Source organism: Cynoglossus semilaevis, chromosome 9 (genome assembly GCF_000523025.1).
Source record: "Cynoglossus semilaevis isolate Cse_v1.0 chromosome 9, Cse_v1.0, whole genome shotgun sequence".
In the NCBI taxonomy this organism is placed as follows: domain Eukaryota; kingdom Metazoa; phylum Chordata; class Actinopteri; order Pleuronectiformes; family Cynoglossidae; genus Cynoglossus; species Cynoglossus semilaevis.
In genome coordinates, this window is record NC_024315.1 from 5,018,887 (window position 1) to 5,037,279 (window position 18,393).

At 40.3% G+C, this 18,393-nt stretch overlaps 3 protein-coding genes across 4 annotated transcripts in view; 1 reads left to right on the plus strand and 2 right to left on the minus strand.

The window, feature by feature from the left end:
• Positions 1-1,987, minus strand: part of gstcd (glutathione S-transferase, C-terminal domain containing) — a 36,966-nt gene extending 34,979 nt beyond the window's left edge. Inside the window, exons 1-2 of one of the 2 annotated variants that reach the window (XM_008316671.3) lie at positions 1,376-1,985; positions 819-1,265 (exon numbers count right to left, since the gene is read on the minus strand). In XM_008316671.3, coding sequence (XP_008314893.1) covers positions 819-1,265; positions 1,376-1,789 — 861 coding nt within the window. In that variant the 5' untranslated portion in view covers positions 1,790-1,985. Of the gene's footprint in view, positions 1-818; positions 1,266-1,375 lie in introns of both variants that reach the window. The other variant, XM_025058726.1, reaches the window with a different exon arrangement.
• Positions 1,988-2,171: 184 nt separating this feature from the next.
• On the plus strand, positions 2,172-5,695 carry ints12 (integrator complex subunit 12). Its single transcript, XM_008316670.3, has 7 exons — positions 2,172-2,323; positions 3,361-3,524; positions 3,613-3,777; positions 3,998-4,179; positions 4,324-4,483; positions 4,778-4,921; positions 5,135-5,695. Exons 2-7 carry the CDS (start codon positions 3,369-3,371, stop codon positions 5,693-5,695), a joined length of 1,368 nt encoding a protein of 455 aa, XP_008314892.1. The 5' UTR covers positions 2,172-2,323; positions 3,361-3,368.
• A 254-nt stretch (positions 5,696-5,949) lies between these two features.
• Positions 5,950-18,148, minus strand: arhgef38 (Rho guanine nucleotide exchange factor (GEF) 38). The gene is made up of 14 exons (XM_025058724.1): positions 17,293-18,148; positions 13,305-13,489; positions 13,064-13,181; positions 12,818-12,965; positions 12,710-12,727; positions 12,424-12,623; positions 12,196-12,329; positions 11,779-11,883; positions 11,544-11,663; positions 10,829-11,182; positions 10,611-10,745; positions 9,816-10,017; positions 7,260-7,543; positions 5,950-6,956 (listed from the first exon to the last, which is right to left on the minus strand). The coding sequence occupies exons 1-14, from the start codon at positions 17,507-17,509 to the stop codon at positions 6,774-6,776; spliced, it is 2,403 nt and encodes an 800-aa protein (XP_024914492.1). The 5' UTR covers positions 17,510-18,148; the 3' UTR covers positions 5,950-6,773.
• Positions 18,149-18,393: the final 245 nt, after the last annotated feature.

An 18,393-nucleotide genomic window follows, 5' to 3' on the forward strand; every position in this document is an offset into this window, starting at 1 on the left:
CATCAATCTTCACACCACAACAAAGACGAGCACACTGGCCAAGTAGAGTCATTGAAATGCATTTCAATCTGCTACATTTGAATTGGACCTCTCCCACTCAGTGTTATCACTCTTTGCCAGGTGGCGCCAGACCACCTTTGAGAGTCAAACCTGGGCCAAGTCTGATGGGTGAGTCTTCTAAGCTAAACTTTTTTTGCCTGGATGAATGTGAAAACAGCTGGGCTTACTGTCTGCTCACTCTGACCAGAGTGTTAGCAGCAGAAGTGTGAAATGAGTACTGTACAACAACATGGTGTGGTATGGTATTACTATAGAATATGCTGTATGGTGGTCTCACCAAATGCAAATACTACTATGATACCGCTTATATATTAATGTTGTCCTACACAAATAGTTAATATACCTTATATGCAGTATATATACAGATATAAGTAGATATATATATAAATATATATACATATTATTTAATACTATAAATGCAATATTATATAAGTAGATATATATAAATATATTATTTAATACTATAAATGCAATACTAGCATGTATGATATAAAAATACTATTATATAAAATATTTTGTTACAGTAGTCATCAGGTGTAAAGTCTGACAAATATACGTACATTTAGTACCTCTACAGTAACCCTTGATTAATGAATAATGAAAGAAGAAAATGGTTACTGATAACATATATGTAATTTGTCATCTTCATAAATATAGTAGAAATCAAGTATAATATATATCTACTTTATATACTATAATATTACGTTAAGATCAGAACCTTACTCAGCATTAAAAACTTACTGGTGTAAAACACGTACCAGATACTGATGGATACAGGGCAGCAGCACCACATCCGTCAGAGTGAAGAACAGCCCCTCAGCAAACACATGCTCCAGAGCAGGCAAATCCGTGGTCTTCACTTTTCTGATGTCAGACTTCTCTCTAGTGGTGGCGGCTGGAACTGCATCCACTGACAGCCTGGCCAAAGCGGTCTGAAGCTCAAGTCCATCACCTGATGTAGATGACTGTCCACTGTCCTTGTCCTCTGAACCATTTAGGAAGTCATTCTTTTCACTGTCTTTCTGCTGCTTCAACTTCTGCCTCCTTATCTTGTCATCATTGTGGACTTTTACAGGTTCTGCTAACCTCTTCTCTAGAGTAAGGATGGAGAGAGGTAACTGCTTGGTCTGAATTAGTGGGTTTTGGAGGTGATCTTCTACCGCAGACGGTATGCCAGTTTCACACAGTCTGGTCCACTTGCTCACCTAAAATTAAAGAAATACATTGCCATCGCAGTGATATAGTTTTACAATATAATCAACTTTTCTTTCCTAAAACATGACTCGTGCTAAAATAATCAAGAAACTGTCTTTACCTCAGCACAGGCCTTCAAACAGGTCTTCTTGAAGCCTAGCAGTGCCTGCACGTCGTTTCTAGAAGGGTCTGTCTCCAGGGTTGTGTTGATAATGTGTCTCAGGACTACCGCCAGTCCAGCCCTGCAGATCCGTGCAGTGTCATCCAGAACAGCTGGGAGACGACAACTCTTCACCAACAGAGGTAGCTCGTCCACCTTAGTGTCACACACGTCCAGGTCCTCTGGTAGCTGACTCTTAAGTAACTGTGAGCAATTAGTTTTGGAGACTAGAAACACTTTAAAAGACTTGCATTTGCAGTAAGATAAAAGAAACAAAGTGATAGTTGTGTGCAGCGGCAGACGCGTCTCCTCACGGGGGCAACAAACAGATAAATACAGAGAGGGACGCTGTTGTTTTTCGTCCGTGTGTGTCATTTTAAAACCCGTGGAAAAAATTATTACTTAAAAGGGATAAATAAATATACGACTTTAGACATATAAGCCGACAATTACTATATTACCACGTTAGTGTAACACACTTCTTCCGAACACACTGTCGTTTCTTCCTCTTTCCTTTTTGCGAGAAAATGAAATTGCTTCACACTGCCATCTGCTGTCTCCCAGTCACATCTACGATTGAATGAAATTGTTCGTATACAAATAAAATAAACAATATTTCGCGTAGATAATTTATGCTAAAACATTATTTGTTAAATATAGAATATAAAGTAAATTCAAGTCAATGTAAATTTTATGGAACTGCCAAATTATAGTTAAGATATATAAAAAGTAATCCGAACACATGGTTCCGCACGCTTGTGCAGACCGGTGATATATTGCTGTTGCACAGGTCCACTGAAGAAAGTCTCTTCTGTTTTCTCGAGAAGGAAGTGATTCGCCGCCGTCATTTGTTCACCAAAAAGGAACATTTGAGCAGCGGTACTCCTTTGTTTGCCAATAGTGCGGAAGGTAATGTAATAAAAACCCAGAGATAAATGTTATTTGTTGTTAACGTTGGATACACGAATGACGAAAGCGATTTTAGGAATGAACTTCACTGTGTGCGTACTCCAAGTCCATCCATCCATCCTCCACACAGCGTTTGTCTAGTGTCCGTAGAAATTTAGTTAGTAGTTATACAGTATATTCGTGAACGCCACCTTAAGTATGGATTCAGTAAGTTATTTCATCCGACATCATCTATAAAATTATTATTTCATAGATAACAGAAATGTTCGCTCAACTATCTGGTTATCGAAGAAAATAAACCAAAACAAAATTATGATTTTGATTACTCGAAAGAAGTTTGCACATTTTAAAACGTCATTGTGTTTTAGTATTTATTATAATCGGACAAAACACTAAAAATGATAATAAACCTCCAACTGGTTAAATGAATGAATACTGGATTGGTTGATAAAAGAAAATAAAATCTATTGAGTTTCGTGGTATTTCTAATTGCTGTACCGTATTAAAACAAAGTGGAACATGAAAATCTGAGTTTCGTGGTATTTCTAATTGTTGCGCCATTTGTACCGTATTAAAACAAAGTGGAACATTTTTTGTCTTCACATAGTGTGTTAAATATAGTTTTATTTTATGGATTATATCTTGAGGAGATAGACTGTAAAAGTATTGAATACGTTTTTTCATAACTACTTTGAAGTTTATATAGTCGTAATTATCAACCTGTTTACCTACATCAGACACAGGCCTTGATTCCTTATAAATGTCTACCTTTTTTACATGCCTGAACAGAAATGGTGTGGGTTTGTCAAGCTGCAACATGTAACCTCACCACTAGATGTTGCTCAACATCACTGATTACATTCAGAACGGCGCTCTTTTACCTCTTGCAGTTCCTCTTACCTGAAATGAATGTGTTAACAAAGTGTTTTTTCCCCTGCCAATGTTAGGGTTTAGGGTGTAAAATTTATTAGTCCTTCAATTGTTACACCTTGAGCAGTTAAACTTAAATACGTGTTGAACACCTTCATGCGTTTCAGGTGAAACCATGGCTGGACCTGTCAGTCTGGAGTTAGATCCCATTTTTCTGAAGGGGCTGAGTTACCTACACTCCAAGAGTAAAGATTCCGTTGAGAAACTTAAAGCCTTACTTGACGAGTCTCTCTCGAGAGGTAGTGAGTCATCGTACCGTTCATCACAAAAGGCAAGGATTTCAATACATTCATAATTTACCAGTTTGATTTGAATAGTAACTCATTTGTTCTAAGTGCTGTGTTGTTGTCAATGCACAGGATATAGAGGTGTCTAAGGGGTCTGTGTCAAAACTGAGTTTGAACAAACAGGACTCAAAGTCCTCCAGTTCCTCATCCTCCTCCAGCAGCAGCAGCAGCAGTGGCAGCAGCAAATCCAGCTCAGAAAAAGGGAAGAAGGAAGTAGAAAAGAGAACTGCCGAAAAGGTAACTAAATATTTTAATACAGTTTTTGTTTAGATAAAACGTTTGTTTGCTAAATTGCCATATTAAACCTTTAAAAATCCATCTGATTTTAATAGGAACACACTGAAGTTGATTTCTGCACTTATTTATCTTGTAACTGAAATAAAGAAATGTTCTCAAGTAATTTAAAAATGGACCTGACCATGCATTTGATTTGGTTTTTTATCTTATTTACTATCAGGTAAAGATTGAGTTGTGTGACCTGGACACACCAAAAAAGCCTCGCCTGGAGAAACAGGAGAATCGTTCGTCACCAATTACTGTCCAGACCAGCAAAGACCTCCTGCCAAACATCAACGATAATGAAGAGACCAATGCTGATGATTTTGCCATGGAAATGGGCCTGGCTTGTGTTGTCTGCAGGTACATTTACATTTTGAGTAGATATTGAAAACTAGTTTTGTGTTAATACAATTCTATATTTAATGACTATGTTAATTTTTAATTGTTCTGACACAGGGTGTACCTCCTGCATGTGCAATATTTACACTCTGTTTTTAATTACAGACAAATGACAGTCACCATGGGTAACCAGCTGGTGGAATGCCAAGAATGCCACAACCTGTATCACCAGGACTGTCACAAACCCCAGGTGACAGACAAAGAAGTGAATGATCCGAGGTTGGTGTGGTACTGTGCCCGCTGCACCAGGCAAATGAAACGAATGGTGAGGAGAATCTTCTTTTTAACATTTTTCATTACATGCAGTAAGTACTAACTGGTAAATAAAATGGTAGAAGATGCCACCTGCCACCAGAAGGCTCTGGGTTTGATATCTTGTCCCCAAATACAAGGATGGGTTGTGCCAGGAATGGCATCCAGCCAAAAGTAGTGATATTAACATCACTACTGTTTTCTTTTTTTATTTGTTTGCTTGTTTGCTCCCCAGGCCCAGAAACCCCGATCCTCCTATTAACGTCACTACTGTTTTCTTTTTTTTATTTGTTTGTTTGCTCCCCAGGCCCAGAAACCCCCACAGAAGCCTTCACCAGTATCTGCATCAGCAGCACCTGTTGTAAAAGACATCCTTGTCAAAAAGACAGAGCTGAAATCCAAACCAGACACAACCAGCACTTTCCAGGCCTTCAAACGAACAGAAGTGAAGGTAGGTGTAAAAACAAAGCTGCAATTCAACAAGAAACAGAATTGTCCTTTTTTTTTTTTCACCAATGACATTTGACACTAAAAGGCCGATATGAAAATTTGTATAAAGGAAAATGAGCATCAGAGTCAGTGTGACTGCTGATATTATTTCTTCACACAGACTTTTAAAACTGTCTGTTTGATTTTTCAATTGTTTTTCTGCATGGTTTTTCAGGCATCCACAACATCAGCCAACCCACCCAGTGGGAGCTCCTCCTCTAGTAGTGGTCTCACAGGCTGGGCTGCATTTGGTGCCAAGACGAGCTCCGCCCTCCCACCAACCTCTAAACTGGGTCCCTCCGTCCCAAGTGGAAGCAGTAAGACTCTGCCTCCAGCCACTGGCCAGAAACCTGTTGGACTGTCCAGTCTGGCTGGTGCAAAACCCGGACTCGGTGGTGCTAAGGTCACTGCGGGGGGGAATGGAAACGGCTCGAGCCAGGTGTCTCTGAAACCTCCTCCACCCCTGACTCTGGGGAAGCAGCCGCTCAACCGTTCATCGAGTGGTGAGAATCAAGGGAAAGGCTCCTCTTCGTCGGGAGCAGGCTCTCCAGGCAGCTCCAGTGCAAGTGCGGGAGGAAACGGAGGAGGCAATGGAGGAGGTAACGGGAGCAACGGGAACGGCTCAAAATCTGCAGCAGGGGACAAAGCACCGACTTCCCAGGAGTCTCAGTTCAATGCCATGAAACGTCTACAACTAGTGAAGAAAAAGGCAGCACAAAAGAAACTGAAGAAATGATCAGAGGTGGAAACTGGACAGGGAGTAGAAAATAAAAAGAGTGTGTGTGTCATCAGTGACGGCGACAATGTTTATGTTTAGTCAAATACTTGAATCTTACTCTGTGTAAATGCTGCTGCACTCTGTGTGTCATTCTGCCATAGAAATACGTCGCAAAAGAAAAGGTCTCTTTTTGCGCCATTAACGGCCATTAAAATATCTTCCTGTAGCGTGTGTTGTACTGTGAGTATACAGCAACATATGGAGGCTGGTGGTTTGTTATAGAAGATCTTTTACTTCCACATAAATGTTTCTGTATAAATTATCTCATTGTATTCTGTTTATATTTCTTCATTTCACATTTACAAGACAGTTCATTTATAAATCAATTCACATAAAATTTCTCTTCAAGAATAAATCACTTAATCATCAACATAATTAAACACTGAATTAGAAAAGTGCTCAGCACAGTGCTCTGGATTCCCCTGGCCTCACTGCCTCTCATAGAATATCTAACATTCACGCCATTCATGTTGAATGTTAAATATTGTAATGAGCGACTCCAGGCGAAGCACATTCTGGTGTTAATGTCAGTGATCTACATTAACGTCGCTCCTCATTCGTCACTGGTTGGTGACAATTCAAAGTGCTTGACACTGTGGTTTTCACCTTCAACAGTTTACAGAAATGCTCATGGTGCATATGAATATGCCACACTTTACATTACAGCTGCCAGGAGCGATGTCTCGCCCCGGAATGTAGACTTGTTGAAACGGGATCTGCAGCTGCCTCGATGTGAGAATGTTCGATGAGATCCTCGACTCTCTGTGTGTGTGTGTGTGTGTGTGTATCTGATTAATCTTCACGCCGTCTCCGTCCATTGCAAACCTAGCACCAACAACCCTGCCCTTTGACCTTCACAAGCAGAAATGTAACACGTCTTAATTGCAAGACAATTTAAAATGTTAAGAATTCTTGAGTTTTCTTAACTCAACAGAGTTGTTGACTGTTGTAAATGTTCACTCTTAGTTGGATTCTTTGGTGTAGAATGTTCTACAATTAATGGGGCAGTTTTATTTGATTTGATTTTTTTTTTTTTTTAGGCATAAGACATTCTGCCAAGGTAGTTGGCTGGCACGTATCCCTTCTGCCCGTTAGCCTCAGCGAGCCACCAGTCCTTGTTGCCTCCCAGGTCACAGAACTTTAGGATGCGTACATGCTGGTACTCCTGCAGGGTCAGCTCCTGGTCCGAACGAGCTTGAAATGCATAGACGGCATAAAACTGGAAAAGACAGAGAAGACATGTCAGTAACAAATTAGCTTTCTGGCTACAGAAGAAGTTATCAGATGTGTTTACTTCTGTGGTAAATATGAGAGCATTAGGCCAACTTTAGATTACTATTCTATCAATATAATATTTAAGTATCTTCACAATTCCCAAATGTTTTCTATGCTTATTCCAAAGAGAGGCAGTGTTTGGCACTGTCTGAAATATTTATGTTGTTAATAAGTATTTTACGAAGACTTTTTTTTTCTTTTTTTTTTTAATTGACACATTTTAATCTAGTTAAACATGACAACACACCTGCTGGGCCTCCGTGTCCAGCACGTCCTCCAAGTCTTCCGGGCTCTCTGGCTCCCCCTGTAGACCAGACAGGGTGGAGCTGCTGTCTGTGGTGGTGAGGTTGAAGCTGCACAGACTGTTGCGGCCACTGTTGGACACAAACAGACTGAGGTCATCGAAGTCGTCGTCCACCACGGCAGGCTGTTGCTGCTGTTGCTGCTCTTTGACCATCTGTCCGCCTCGCTGTGAGTCCCTCAGAGGGTTGTACGGCTTCAGGAATGTGGAGTAGACGTAGCCCTGTGTGCCTAAAAGAGACCAATACAGTGAGTTTTTGTTGTCAACATGTGGTTCACACTAAGTGCATTTAAAACAAAACAAACAAAAACTTTTCTGCTCTAAACCTATAAGCTTAAAACCTAGTTAAAATACCAGCAAGATGGTGTGTATAAACAAATGATTTTTGAATCCTTAAGAAACAAGGCAGTTAACACTTGTCCCATTGTAGAACGTTAGAAAAAAAATGTAACTATAAATTATTAATTTTATTCATTTAATTACAAACATGTTTGAAAAGCCATTTTATCACAGCTGTCTCGGTTCCCTGGTGAAAACACTCCTGCCTGTAGGTGGCAGTAATGCACCTATTTGCCGGCCACCATCAGTTCACAAGAACGTTAGCTGAAAGGCTAAGGAAAACGAAGTCTAGCTTGGCTTATGGAGAGGATTTTTTTCCCAAGTATTGGCTACTTTTACAAGTATAGTAAAATGTCAAATATATTAGCTACAATTGAACACTCTACATGTACTATAGAAATACACACAAAAACACATACAAGATAAAATTTACTTATTGATGAAAAATTGCTATAAATGTTATTGTACAAATTACAAACAATTAAAATTAAGAATAGTAACTGATTGTATTTGTTCAATACTGCTTTTATACATGTTTGTTGACTGGTTGCTACTGATATATATGCTAATGATCTTATTAGGAATATTTATCTTACTCCTTTATTGTGCTTAGCCTCTGCTGCTGTATTATTGTTATTATGTTTATATGATGGTCATACAGATGGTACTTGCTGAGTGAGTGGGTGATACACAGTGTGAAATGACTGAGACGAACTGCTTTAGAGTGTTACGACCACAGCTAAAGCACTCAATCAAAATCAGGTTTAAGCCTGGGCAGGTCGTGCGTCCATGGCAAACACAGTAAAGTCGTCAGTCACCTTATTCCCAGCACACCGATAAATTGAGTTACCCTGACTTACTGACCTGTGAGTCAGGAAATAAACCGCAGCTCTGTTTATAGAACAACAACTTTTTGGCATGGCCTTTAATCCCTTAAGGAAAAAACAAGTCTGTGAAGAATGTACTCCATAGCAGGAGACATGAACACTATATTTTTTTTCTTACTGCTCCTGGAGGAGATTGTTTTGGAGGCAAACAAACAACAACTCTCTTTCCATGTTTCTAAATACCCAGAGGGAAAAGGCTTCACACACGCAGTGACACTGCCTACAGTGAACAACAGTTTATTCCAAAGCAGACTTAGGGATCTCAGCTACATCGCAGGGAGATGGTGATAAGTTATGGAGTTGCCCTTGTTGGGAGGCAACACTCTCCAGGGAAGGAGTAATGAGGTGTCAGCAACCATGACATCACAATATCTCCTGGGATTGGTTCTTATGTGTTGACATGTCAGAGTCTGAGCAAAGGTTGGTGCATCTGTGTAGAGACTCAGTCACTCTTACAGGTTTGATCACAAGGACACCAACCGATACGACTATGACTACTCTGATGCTTGTACTCATCAGTATTACTATTTCTTTAAGAAGGTTTTTAATGCATATGCAATGAACTGGAAGGCAGTGTTGTATAGGGTAGCAGTGTGTGTTTGTGTGTGTGTGCAGCATTGACTCATGCCACAGTAACTAGACCATGAAGATGAGGAAAATGCTCACAACCTGTTCGGTACCGAAGACTGTTTCAGTCAATGTCCTTAAACTGACTCTGTTTCACTTTAACTGTGTCGCACTAGTTCAACAAAGCAGTGACCTGTTGAGGGACACACACTTCATGTGAGAAGAGACACAGATGTATTCAGTGTTAATACTAAGGATGTCCAATAATATCGCCCGACCAATATGATCAGCCTGAAATGAGCATATTATGCAATATCTGTGAAAATCGTTAACACAATGCCTGGGTTTGACCAAATCATGTCTGCCCTCTGGTGTTAAAATTCCTCCAAATAAATCGTTAACGCAATGCCTGGGTTTGACCAAATCATGTGTGCCCTCTGGTGTTAAAATTCCTCCAAACTGGTGACATTGTTGACCTGCTAAAATAAACGATCAGGATTGTTGTAGGAAAATACACAACCCTTGTGAACCAGGGCATAGCTGGTTGTAGTGAAGATCTGTTACTGGATTACTGGATCAGCACACGTTTTCGTGAGTATGAGTACTTGAACGAAGTATCAGGGATTACGTACACGAGTGAATCGTCAGTGTAATAACCTCACGCACCTTACCTCTGCAATCACACACAGACACACACACACACACTTGCCTCCTGTGTGAACCAGCCAGCGGCTGCTGCTGCCTAATGGATCTGTGTCCTCCAGTAGAGCCACCAGCTCTCCCTCCAGCAAACTGAGGTCCTGCTCCTGGCAGCCATTACACTTCCTCTTCAGCTGGTACAGGCGGTTCGGTGCATATTCTGCCAGCAGCTGGGAACGTTGTTCCTCAGTCTGATGCTGCACTTCCATCACCTGAGGACAGTCCAGGACAAAGGGAGGGTTTGTGAAGTGACAGTTTTTTTTTAGATTCTCACAATGCAATGCAATCAAATCACAATGAAAGAGAATGAAGGTCGTAAGGTCAAACTTAGTTGATCGTCTGTCTATGTGGAGCTTATTTAGGCTGAGGGTGTCTAATTTGGGTTTGGGGTTTTATATGGATATCAGGGATAATTGTCTTATAGACCCCTGAACATGAGTACAAATCCTGTTTTCCTACCCCAAAAAACAACCTCTACTGTATGAGTACTGGTACTTAGGTTGCTGACTTCCAAAGAACTAATGTAAATGAAAGCCTAAAGCTGTTCTGGGTCTGTTTTTAATAAGACCCAAAGTGCCTAATTATACCTAAATTAAAAATACATGTAGTAGTACTGTAGTATGTGAGGTAATTGTTTTAAACTAGGGTCACCTGAGGGCTTTTCCCTGAACTGATTAGTGATCTAAAGATAGCCTATAATCAGATATGTACTGTAGTATTTAACTGTAATGTTACAGTTAGAACTCCAAGACCACCCAGACTTCTGACTGATCTCCCTGAAGGAGGTGCTGTAGTGAATGCTGACCGTTGTTTTCTTCTCTCGTCTCTCGAAGCTGACTTTTCGCTCCATCAGCTTCTGAGCGTTTTCCTTAACAAACGACAGACTGTTCAGCTCTTCCATGATGCAGTTCTGCACCTCAGAAATGTTGGACAGCGGAGCCTGGCGAAACACAACACACACCCGTGTTACACCTGAGTCTTACAGTGCATTTACACAATGTGTATTATAAACAGAGTCCGCACTGGAAGCTGATGAATGGACGGAGCGCCGTGTAGTATTTTTCCCATCAGCTCCCGGAGGAGGGCGGCCAGGTACAACACACAGTTGGTCAGGATGGTGTAGGCGGCCATGTTGAACCTCTGCAGCTCTTCCAGCAGCAAGGCATTCAGAGCTTCATAATCCCTCCTGGCAGGACCAGATGGGTCCTCGGAGACGGGCGATGGAGATGAAGAGGTGGTGGATGAGGAGGAGCGCTCGAGGCGGCTGCAGTAATCCAGCAATTTGTCATATCGTTTTTGGATGAGCTTCTGAGGTGCTGTGAACATGCCCTGCAGGGAGCAGAGGGGGGCGAGGACCAGGCGCTCTATTTTGTCTTTCTGAGGACAGAAATAAAAGTGGACACAGGTGATGAATACAGATTTAGTCTTATTCCATCCTGTACAAAGTTTTTTCCACCGATGCTCCATTCTGAAGTAAGGAAGCAACAAGCTGCTACAGAGGATCCTGTTCACTCAGACAATAAAGGAAGTGAAGAGGAGTGATGTAACAGTAACAGCCAGTATCCACCGGAGATGAGTGGCTACTAATAAAACGGACATGAGACGGAGAAGTGTGGGCCAAAAGACAAGGGACTCAGTGTCAGCACGGATTAATTTAAGGTCAGGAAGGAAGGAAAGGACAAAGAGAAGGAAGCCGGGCAGTAGATCAAGATTTGTCATCAAGTAAAGCCACACTTACAAAGTGCTTATAAGGATCGTTTCCGTTACTGTGAAGAGATCCATTTGTGCCGTTTTTGTTTGGATCCTTGACAATATTCTCCAAGTCCTGGACGTTCTGGACAGCCACCGAGACCATCTCCTGCACAGTACGAGTTATTTAAACATTATATCTGTATATATATATATTTATAGAATTTTTATGAATTTATAGAAGAACAACATGTATTTACTACTACAGTATTTTCAATACCCACCTGTGTGTACTGCAGGTAACAGTAAATATTCTTCACCAACAGCCTGACAGCCTTCTCCAGACTCCTGAACAGCTTCTCCTCTCTGTCGAAAATTTCATCTCTGACCTAAAAAAACAAAATATAAAATAAATGTTCTCCATTTCATAAAAAACTAAAATGTGTAACGTAGTAAATCAGTCTATATTTATCAGGCAAAATTACCAACCAACATGGTTCCAAAAGTTTTAAAATAATAAAAAACTTAAATAAGCAGATGTTTCTGCATATTTGCACATTTGAATTTAATAAATACAAGTATAGTATACGCTATCCCTTTGCCTGTAAAATTAACATTGAACCTCCTGAATCAAGATTTTTATTTTAGACCAACACTATCTGGTGATGAGCTTATTTATTTTTTTATCCATTCCACTTCACCTGTGGTTCAACTCCAGTGAGGATCTTGAGATATCCCGCAAACCTGTCGCCCTTCTTGCGGATGGAGTGGATGTTGAACTTGTTTAGTTTTCCTCTCAGACTGCCCTCATCTTCCAGTCTCTTATATTTCATGACTAAAGGTCAAAGAGAGGAATAATAATGTTATAAGGTTGCTAGGTTTGTTGTACAACCGACATAAAAAAGGTGTGAAAAAGTCTGGCATCTCACCGATGTCTTTGCGCCTCTTGAACTCATTTATGTTGACGTTGATGATCTTGGCAGTAGTGAAGGCCTCCTGCAGGGGGTGATAGTCAGGATGGTCTTCAGGCGTGGCGTGCCAAAGCTCCCCCAGCAGCAGTGGATACTTCATGATCCTCTGGACAGGTTTGATGAGCAGTGACCCCATGTCCAGCAGGTTGGGTTTTCCTCTGTTTGAATGAACACAAACCATCAACACCTGCTGAATGTTGGTGTGAAATAAGAACTCATAAAAACATGACCAGTAAATACTTACTCTTGGTCATAGATTTTTCTGTAAATAAAATACAAAAAAGGTGTCAGATAATTGTAAACACTATTAAAACAATTAAAAATGAGTTAATACTGCAGTATCTCCACTTACTTCAGTGCTAATACACATGTGGTAAAATGCTGTTTAATTTCCTCTTCCTTCTCGTATGACTTGAGTGACATGTTGGCGTCGTCGTGATGGTAACAGTATATCTTATACACATCTTCCAAAGCTGCCTTGGCCTGGATGAATACTTCACCTTTAATCAGAGAGGGAGGGCAGGGGAGGAGGGAGTGGGGGAGTGAGCAGAGCTCCACAGCAGTACAAGTCAAACACATTAAATCAAAATGCCATTACCTACGACAACGGCTTCAGGGTCAGGCTCAGCCATGGCCTGGTGCAGTCTGTGTAGGAGCGCTGCAGAAACCTCACACACCGTCTCCATGTTGGTAAACAGGCGATCTATGTCCACAACCTAACAGAGCACACGTAGAGATAATACTTTGTAAACGAAAATTGGAGTTTGTGGATTTGAGGGGACAAATGTGAGATTTAGGTTTCATTTTTTGGGTTGTTTCATGTTTTCTAGCTAACAAACCTGCATGTTTCGTAGCGGCTGCACCACTTCTCTGATGCACAGCTCCAGGTCGGTCAGGTAGTCCTTCTCAGTCTGCACCAGCTCCTGGATGACCTTTGCCCTACGCTTCATCTTCCTCAGTCTGACCTCCTCTGGGTCAACGGCCGGGGAGGAAGGTGTGGACAGGTCTGGAGGTGTCATTTTCTCTGTCAAGGAAGGAAACGACATCAACAGTGTTATGAAAAGGAGAGGTGTGATGATCTACACAGGCTTCAGTCCCAGTCATGTAAGGTCAAAGGTGACGATGAAGCTGCTCATAGACTTGACTGCTCATGAATTTGGAAATGTTGTAGCATATATATTGTATCATATGTTGCTTAACAAAAAAGAAGTGACTTTCTCGCTGTTAGCACTAATCTTTAATTCACTATGTGACTCATCAATATTACATTTATTTTCTCAGTCAGACTCTCTGCTGCGGCAGGTGGAAATGTGTGACACCATCCCTCGCTTTCTCCTCTAGAGAGAGAAAGGCAGCCAGAGAAGGTGGAGGTGTGTGAGACAGGAGGTGACAGGGACCAGTGTCAGGTTACAGGGTGAGTGGTGTCAATGATGTAATGTTACAGCCAGCACAGGCATTCCATCTGCTCTGAATGAGTGTGTGTCTGTGTGTGTGTGAGACACACCCACAAATACAAAACACATTCACAGCGATGCTTTTATTATCCAACTAGAAACAAACACGGAAAAACTTCATGATTCCATTGGGTTGTAGTGGATTTTCCCTCCTTTACCCTCTGTTTATGACATTATGACATAGAAAACTCTTGGATCCAAGTTTGGTCTAGATGCTGACTGTATAGAACTTACAATAGAGCATAAATAAATACTTTTTAATTAGCATATGAAGAATGTTTTTAATTTATCTATAAATGGTGAATAATGGGCAGCAGATCACATTTACCTTTTAGCACGTTCATCAAGTGTCACATGTCAACACAACCCTTCACCATGAAAAGAAACTCCGGAATCTATGAAAACCTCCACCCGTGAGAAAAGTACCCCGTTGGTTCTTCTTGGTGGTTGGTGCATTAAAAATCTGGATACACCTCTTCTGCCAGCACATTTCTAATTCATATTGAAAGTTATTATAACAATAAATGACAAACTGACAAAAGTCTGACGATAAATATTTAATAAAATAAAAATAGATTTTTGCTAATTTACAAATTTATTCCATCTTTTCATGGCAGTTGATCTTTTCTGAACAGGTGGTTTAGGAAAGAAAACATGTTTAGACTGTCACTGGCTCACTGAGTCAAAATGATATTTGACATTTTTTGCTAAATTAATTTATATTTGGAATTGTACATTTACATTTAGCTTCATAGCTTAATTCCTTTATAACTGGACAAAGGTTAAGAGTAAGTAAATCAAGTCTGCTGACACAACCTTCTGCCAGCATTGTGTTTGGTGAGGTATGGTTGCCGGCACAGGAGTTCCCATGTAAGTGGATACAGGGCTTTTCAGTGTTCAGCCCAGTGAAAGGGATCCAACAGTTAGCCTCAGAATAGAAAAACAAGACCGAGTGTATCATGTATCGCCATAAAGAAGAAAGATTGGTCACATAACAGAGGGTAAAGATAAACTTAACACTGACAAATCTGTGAAAATTCTGACTTCCAAGCAGAGCACACCCTAACCACTAACTGTCTGATTTAAATTCCCAATCTTATTCTAATATAAAATAGTAAATACAGGCATGTTTTTAAAATTTATTTTTTTTCAAGACAAAGTTCACCAATGGAGAATTAGCCTTGGTTAGCAATAAAGACTTAAATGACTCAGTAAACCTGTTATATTTCTATGTAGTGCAGTTTTAAAGCCGTTTTAAATGTTACGAAAAATGATTTATAAAAATCAATGACTTTATTTTACCAGAATGTTCAGTACACAAACCAGAGCAAATTTTTTATTTATAGTACTAACTATGGAGAGTTTCAGGAACAAGATTCTGATTCATTTGAACTGTGTTTTGCCAACATGATTGATGATTAAAGAGGAAACAAATCCAGGTCCACACACACACAAACACAGCACTCAGTTCTCTCAGCGGCAGAAACTCAAGTCATTTGCTACAGTGCGTAAATAAGCACATGTGAATATTTGCTTTGTCTCCACCCAGTTGTGCTGTTCTGGTAAATCATTTTCAGAACTCGTCATGTTTAGGTACAGAATATTTCTGTAAATAATTACACGTGTTGATATCATGTAACCATGGCTCTGAGGCCCAACCAACCAGTCTGACCAGCAGATGAGAGGCGCCTGTCACACAGAGTCACATGTTTCCTCTTGGAGTGAAGTCATCGTTCTGTCAATATTTGCAATGGTAATATGACTGTAAATACTAAAGTGCAGCTTTTTTGAGGAAAAGGTTGCTGACGTCTGCTCTATGACTTAAACCCATGACCTCATCTCATATAATACTGAAAATATATGCAAAATATTACACATTATATGTACTTGTCTATTTGTTTTTTGTTATATAACCCTCCATAACTCTTAAAGCAACATACACTCTCAAAGAGCTGCAGATCATTTGTTTTTTACCTAATAATTAACTAAAGTTGGTGATTTTTAGGTGCAAAGGTTACCATGAAGATTCAAACTCCCGTTTAAGCGCTGTTTCATTTTTTAATATAAACATATTATATATAAACATATTTAATTTTAATCTGGGAAATGTCATAAAATGACAAAATAAATTTTAAAAAAGGCTTTTGCTCCAGCTTGTGCTGTCTGTAGTGCGATTCCATCAGTACATCAGAGTTGGATGTCTACCTCAATCTTTTTACAAATCAGTTTAGATTCAAAGTCATCAAATATCAAGCATTTCGTTGCATCCAGTGTTTCCTCTTTCTGTGAAGTCGTCCTTCTGCCAATATTTGCAATGGTAATAACACGGTAAATAAGGTACGTAATGGCACTCATCAGTAACGCTGTGAGAGGGTGGGTTTTTGTTTTCCCGAAAACAACTCAGTGTTTTTTGACAACCCTGTCTGCCACGATGGAGGTAGGCCAAGAAAACAGAAAGTGCAGAGAAGTGGAGAGTGCCTCTATTGCAGGTAAATAGGGCAGATGCTGATAAGGGTTAGTGAGTGTTTGTGAAAGCTGTTTGGTCAAAACAACGCAAGAGACGTGTAGCCTGTGTTTTGATCAAGGTCTTTTCTGTTTTTTATTTCATGTCATATTAATTAAAAAAGGAGGAAAAACTGCTGAGAAACACGTGATACTGGAAGACCCACATATTTCTAGGTTTTTACACCAAGCCCCTACTGACACAATGATGTCAGTCATTTAGCCTGCAGTGCAGCATTCCCTGTTACTGACTGCACACTAAGGACAAGTGAGGCCAGTTTTGTTTCCTTGAACATGGACATGTATGAAAAGTTCATGATGAGATGCTTGTATGTAGTTTAGTATATAGCTTGTATAGCGTTACTAATACTAGAAGAGCTACGAGCTGAGGTAGGAGGTTAACAATACTATAAAAGCTACGAGCTGAGGTAGGAGGTTAACAAAGGCCTCACTGAGTGAAAGGCTCACAGGTAAATAAATGACAACTTTCTGTGCATTACTGGCATTAGGTCTTGTTTACTGGCTGGACAGGAACACTTTGAAAGCCACTCCTCTGAGCCTGAGTTTGGAGCACAGTTTGCATATGTGCCTCCGTCCCTCTGGGAATGTCTCCTGCTCAACACATGGTAACGCAACAGGTGCAGAGTATCCAGAGCTGTACTGTACTGCATACTTTGTGTACTAGTAGATTGCGCCCTATCGATATGGGCTGTTACAGTTCATTTTGAATGGCAGTATTTCCTCCAAATGTCATCAAGCTACCAGAAAACTGTAGAGAGTTGAGAGACGTGTCAGACTAAGTGTCAGCTCACGTGTGTGTGTAAATTGTTGCCATAGTTTTAACCCCTGGGGAGGTCATTAGGGCATGTACCTTTAAGTTTGGCGCTGTACTCCGTCTTGTCAGACTGACTCCTCCTCACTAGCGTCCCCAAGTTGATGTCACCTTTGGCCATGTCCTCGGCCACAATAGTGTCCGTTCTTCTCCTTTCCAGGTAACGGAGGAACACAGGTCTGTTTCTCCTCTTTATTACCTTGTCTTTTTCTTTTTCCTTGTCCTTCTCACTCCCACCGCTCTCCTTGGGATCCATAGTAAAGTTGACAGCTCCACTCGTGCTCCTCAGACTAAGTTAAAGACAAACAAGCGCAGGAAAACACAGCAGATACCAGGAAAAGAGCAGAGGAAGTGCAACAGGTGTAGTGTGCACTGGCTGGCTGCTCAGCACAGGTAATGTAACTCCTCCCTGTGTCTACCTGTCATTGGAGCTATGTTGCCCCACCTCTCCATTGCTGTGCTATGTTTCTTCCCTAAAGACCATTATTTTTACCCGTGGAGAAAAAGTGCATGGTTTCACTTTCCCTAAAAGGTTTGTAGATTGAGTGTCAGCATTGGGGCTATTTACATGAACACATACAAACAGCAATTACTAAGTATATTTTATTGAAAGTTTATGTATCAACACAAACTTGAACAGCATGGTAAAATACAGAAATTGAATAAAACAACAACAAAAATAAGTAATGAAAAAAATGCACATAATAAAGTTGAATTTATGCGCCCCGGAGCTTCATTAAAGCTTTGACAACAACTTTCAATAAATTCTCAAATAAACTCTTTAAAACGAACAACGTTGTTAATTTTTTTGTTTTGTTCTTTATTCCAAGGTGACTATTCACAAAATTGCCAAAACCCAACAAATTTCTATTGAGAGACTATAACTGACTTTTTACACCTTATTTTATGACAAAGTACATGCCATAGTAATAAAGACATGCATTATAGTTGGACAATGTAACATGACTCTCTCCCTCTCTCTCTTCCTCCCTCCTACTCACACACACACACATATATACGTATGTTTTCAGCATTATTTCTAGTCATAGCAACCAGAAACTAGCTGGTACAATGAATAGATGTGCCCTCTTCCTGTTGACACAGATAATGACCTTAGATCTCTCTGGGCTGTACTTATGA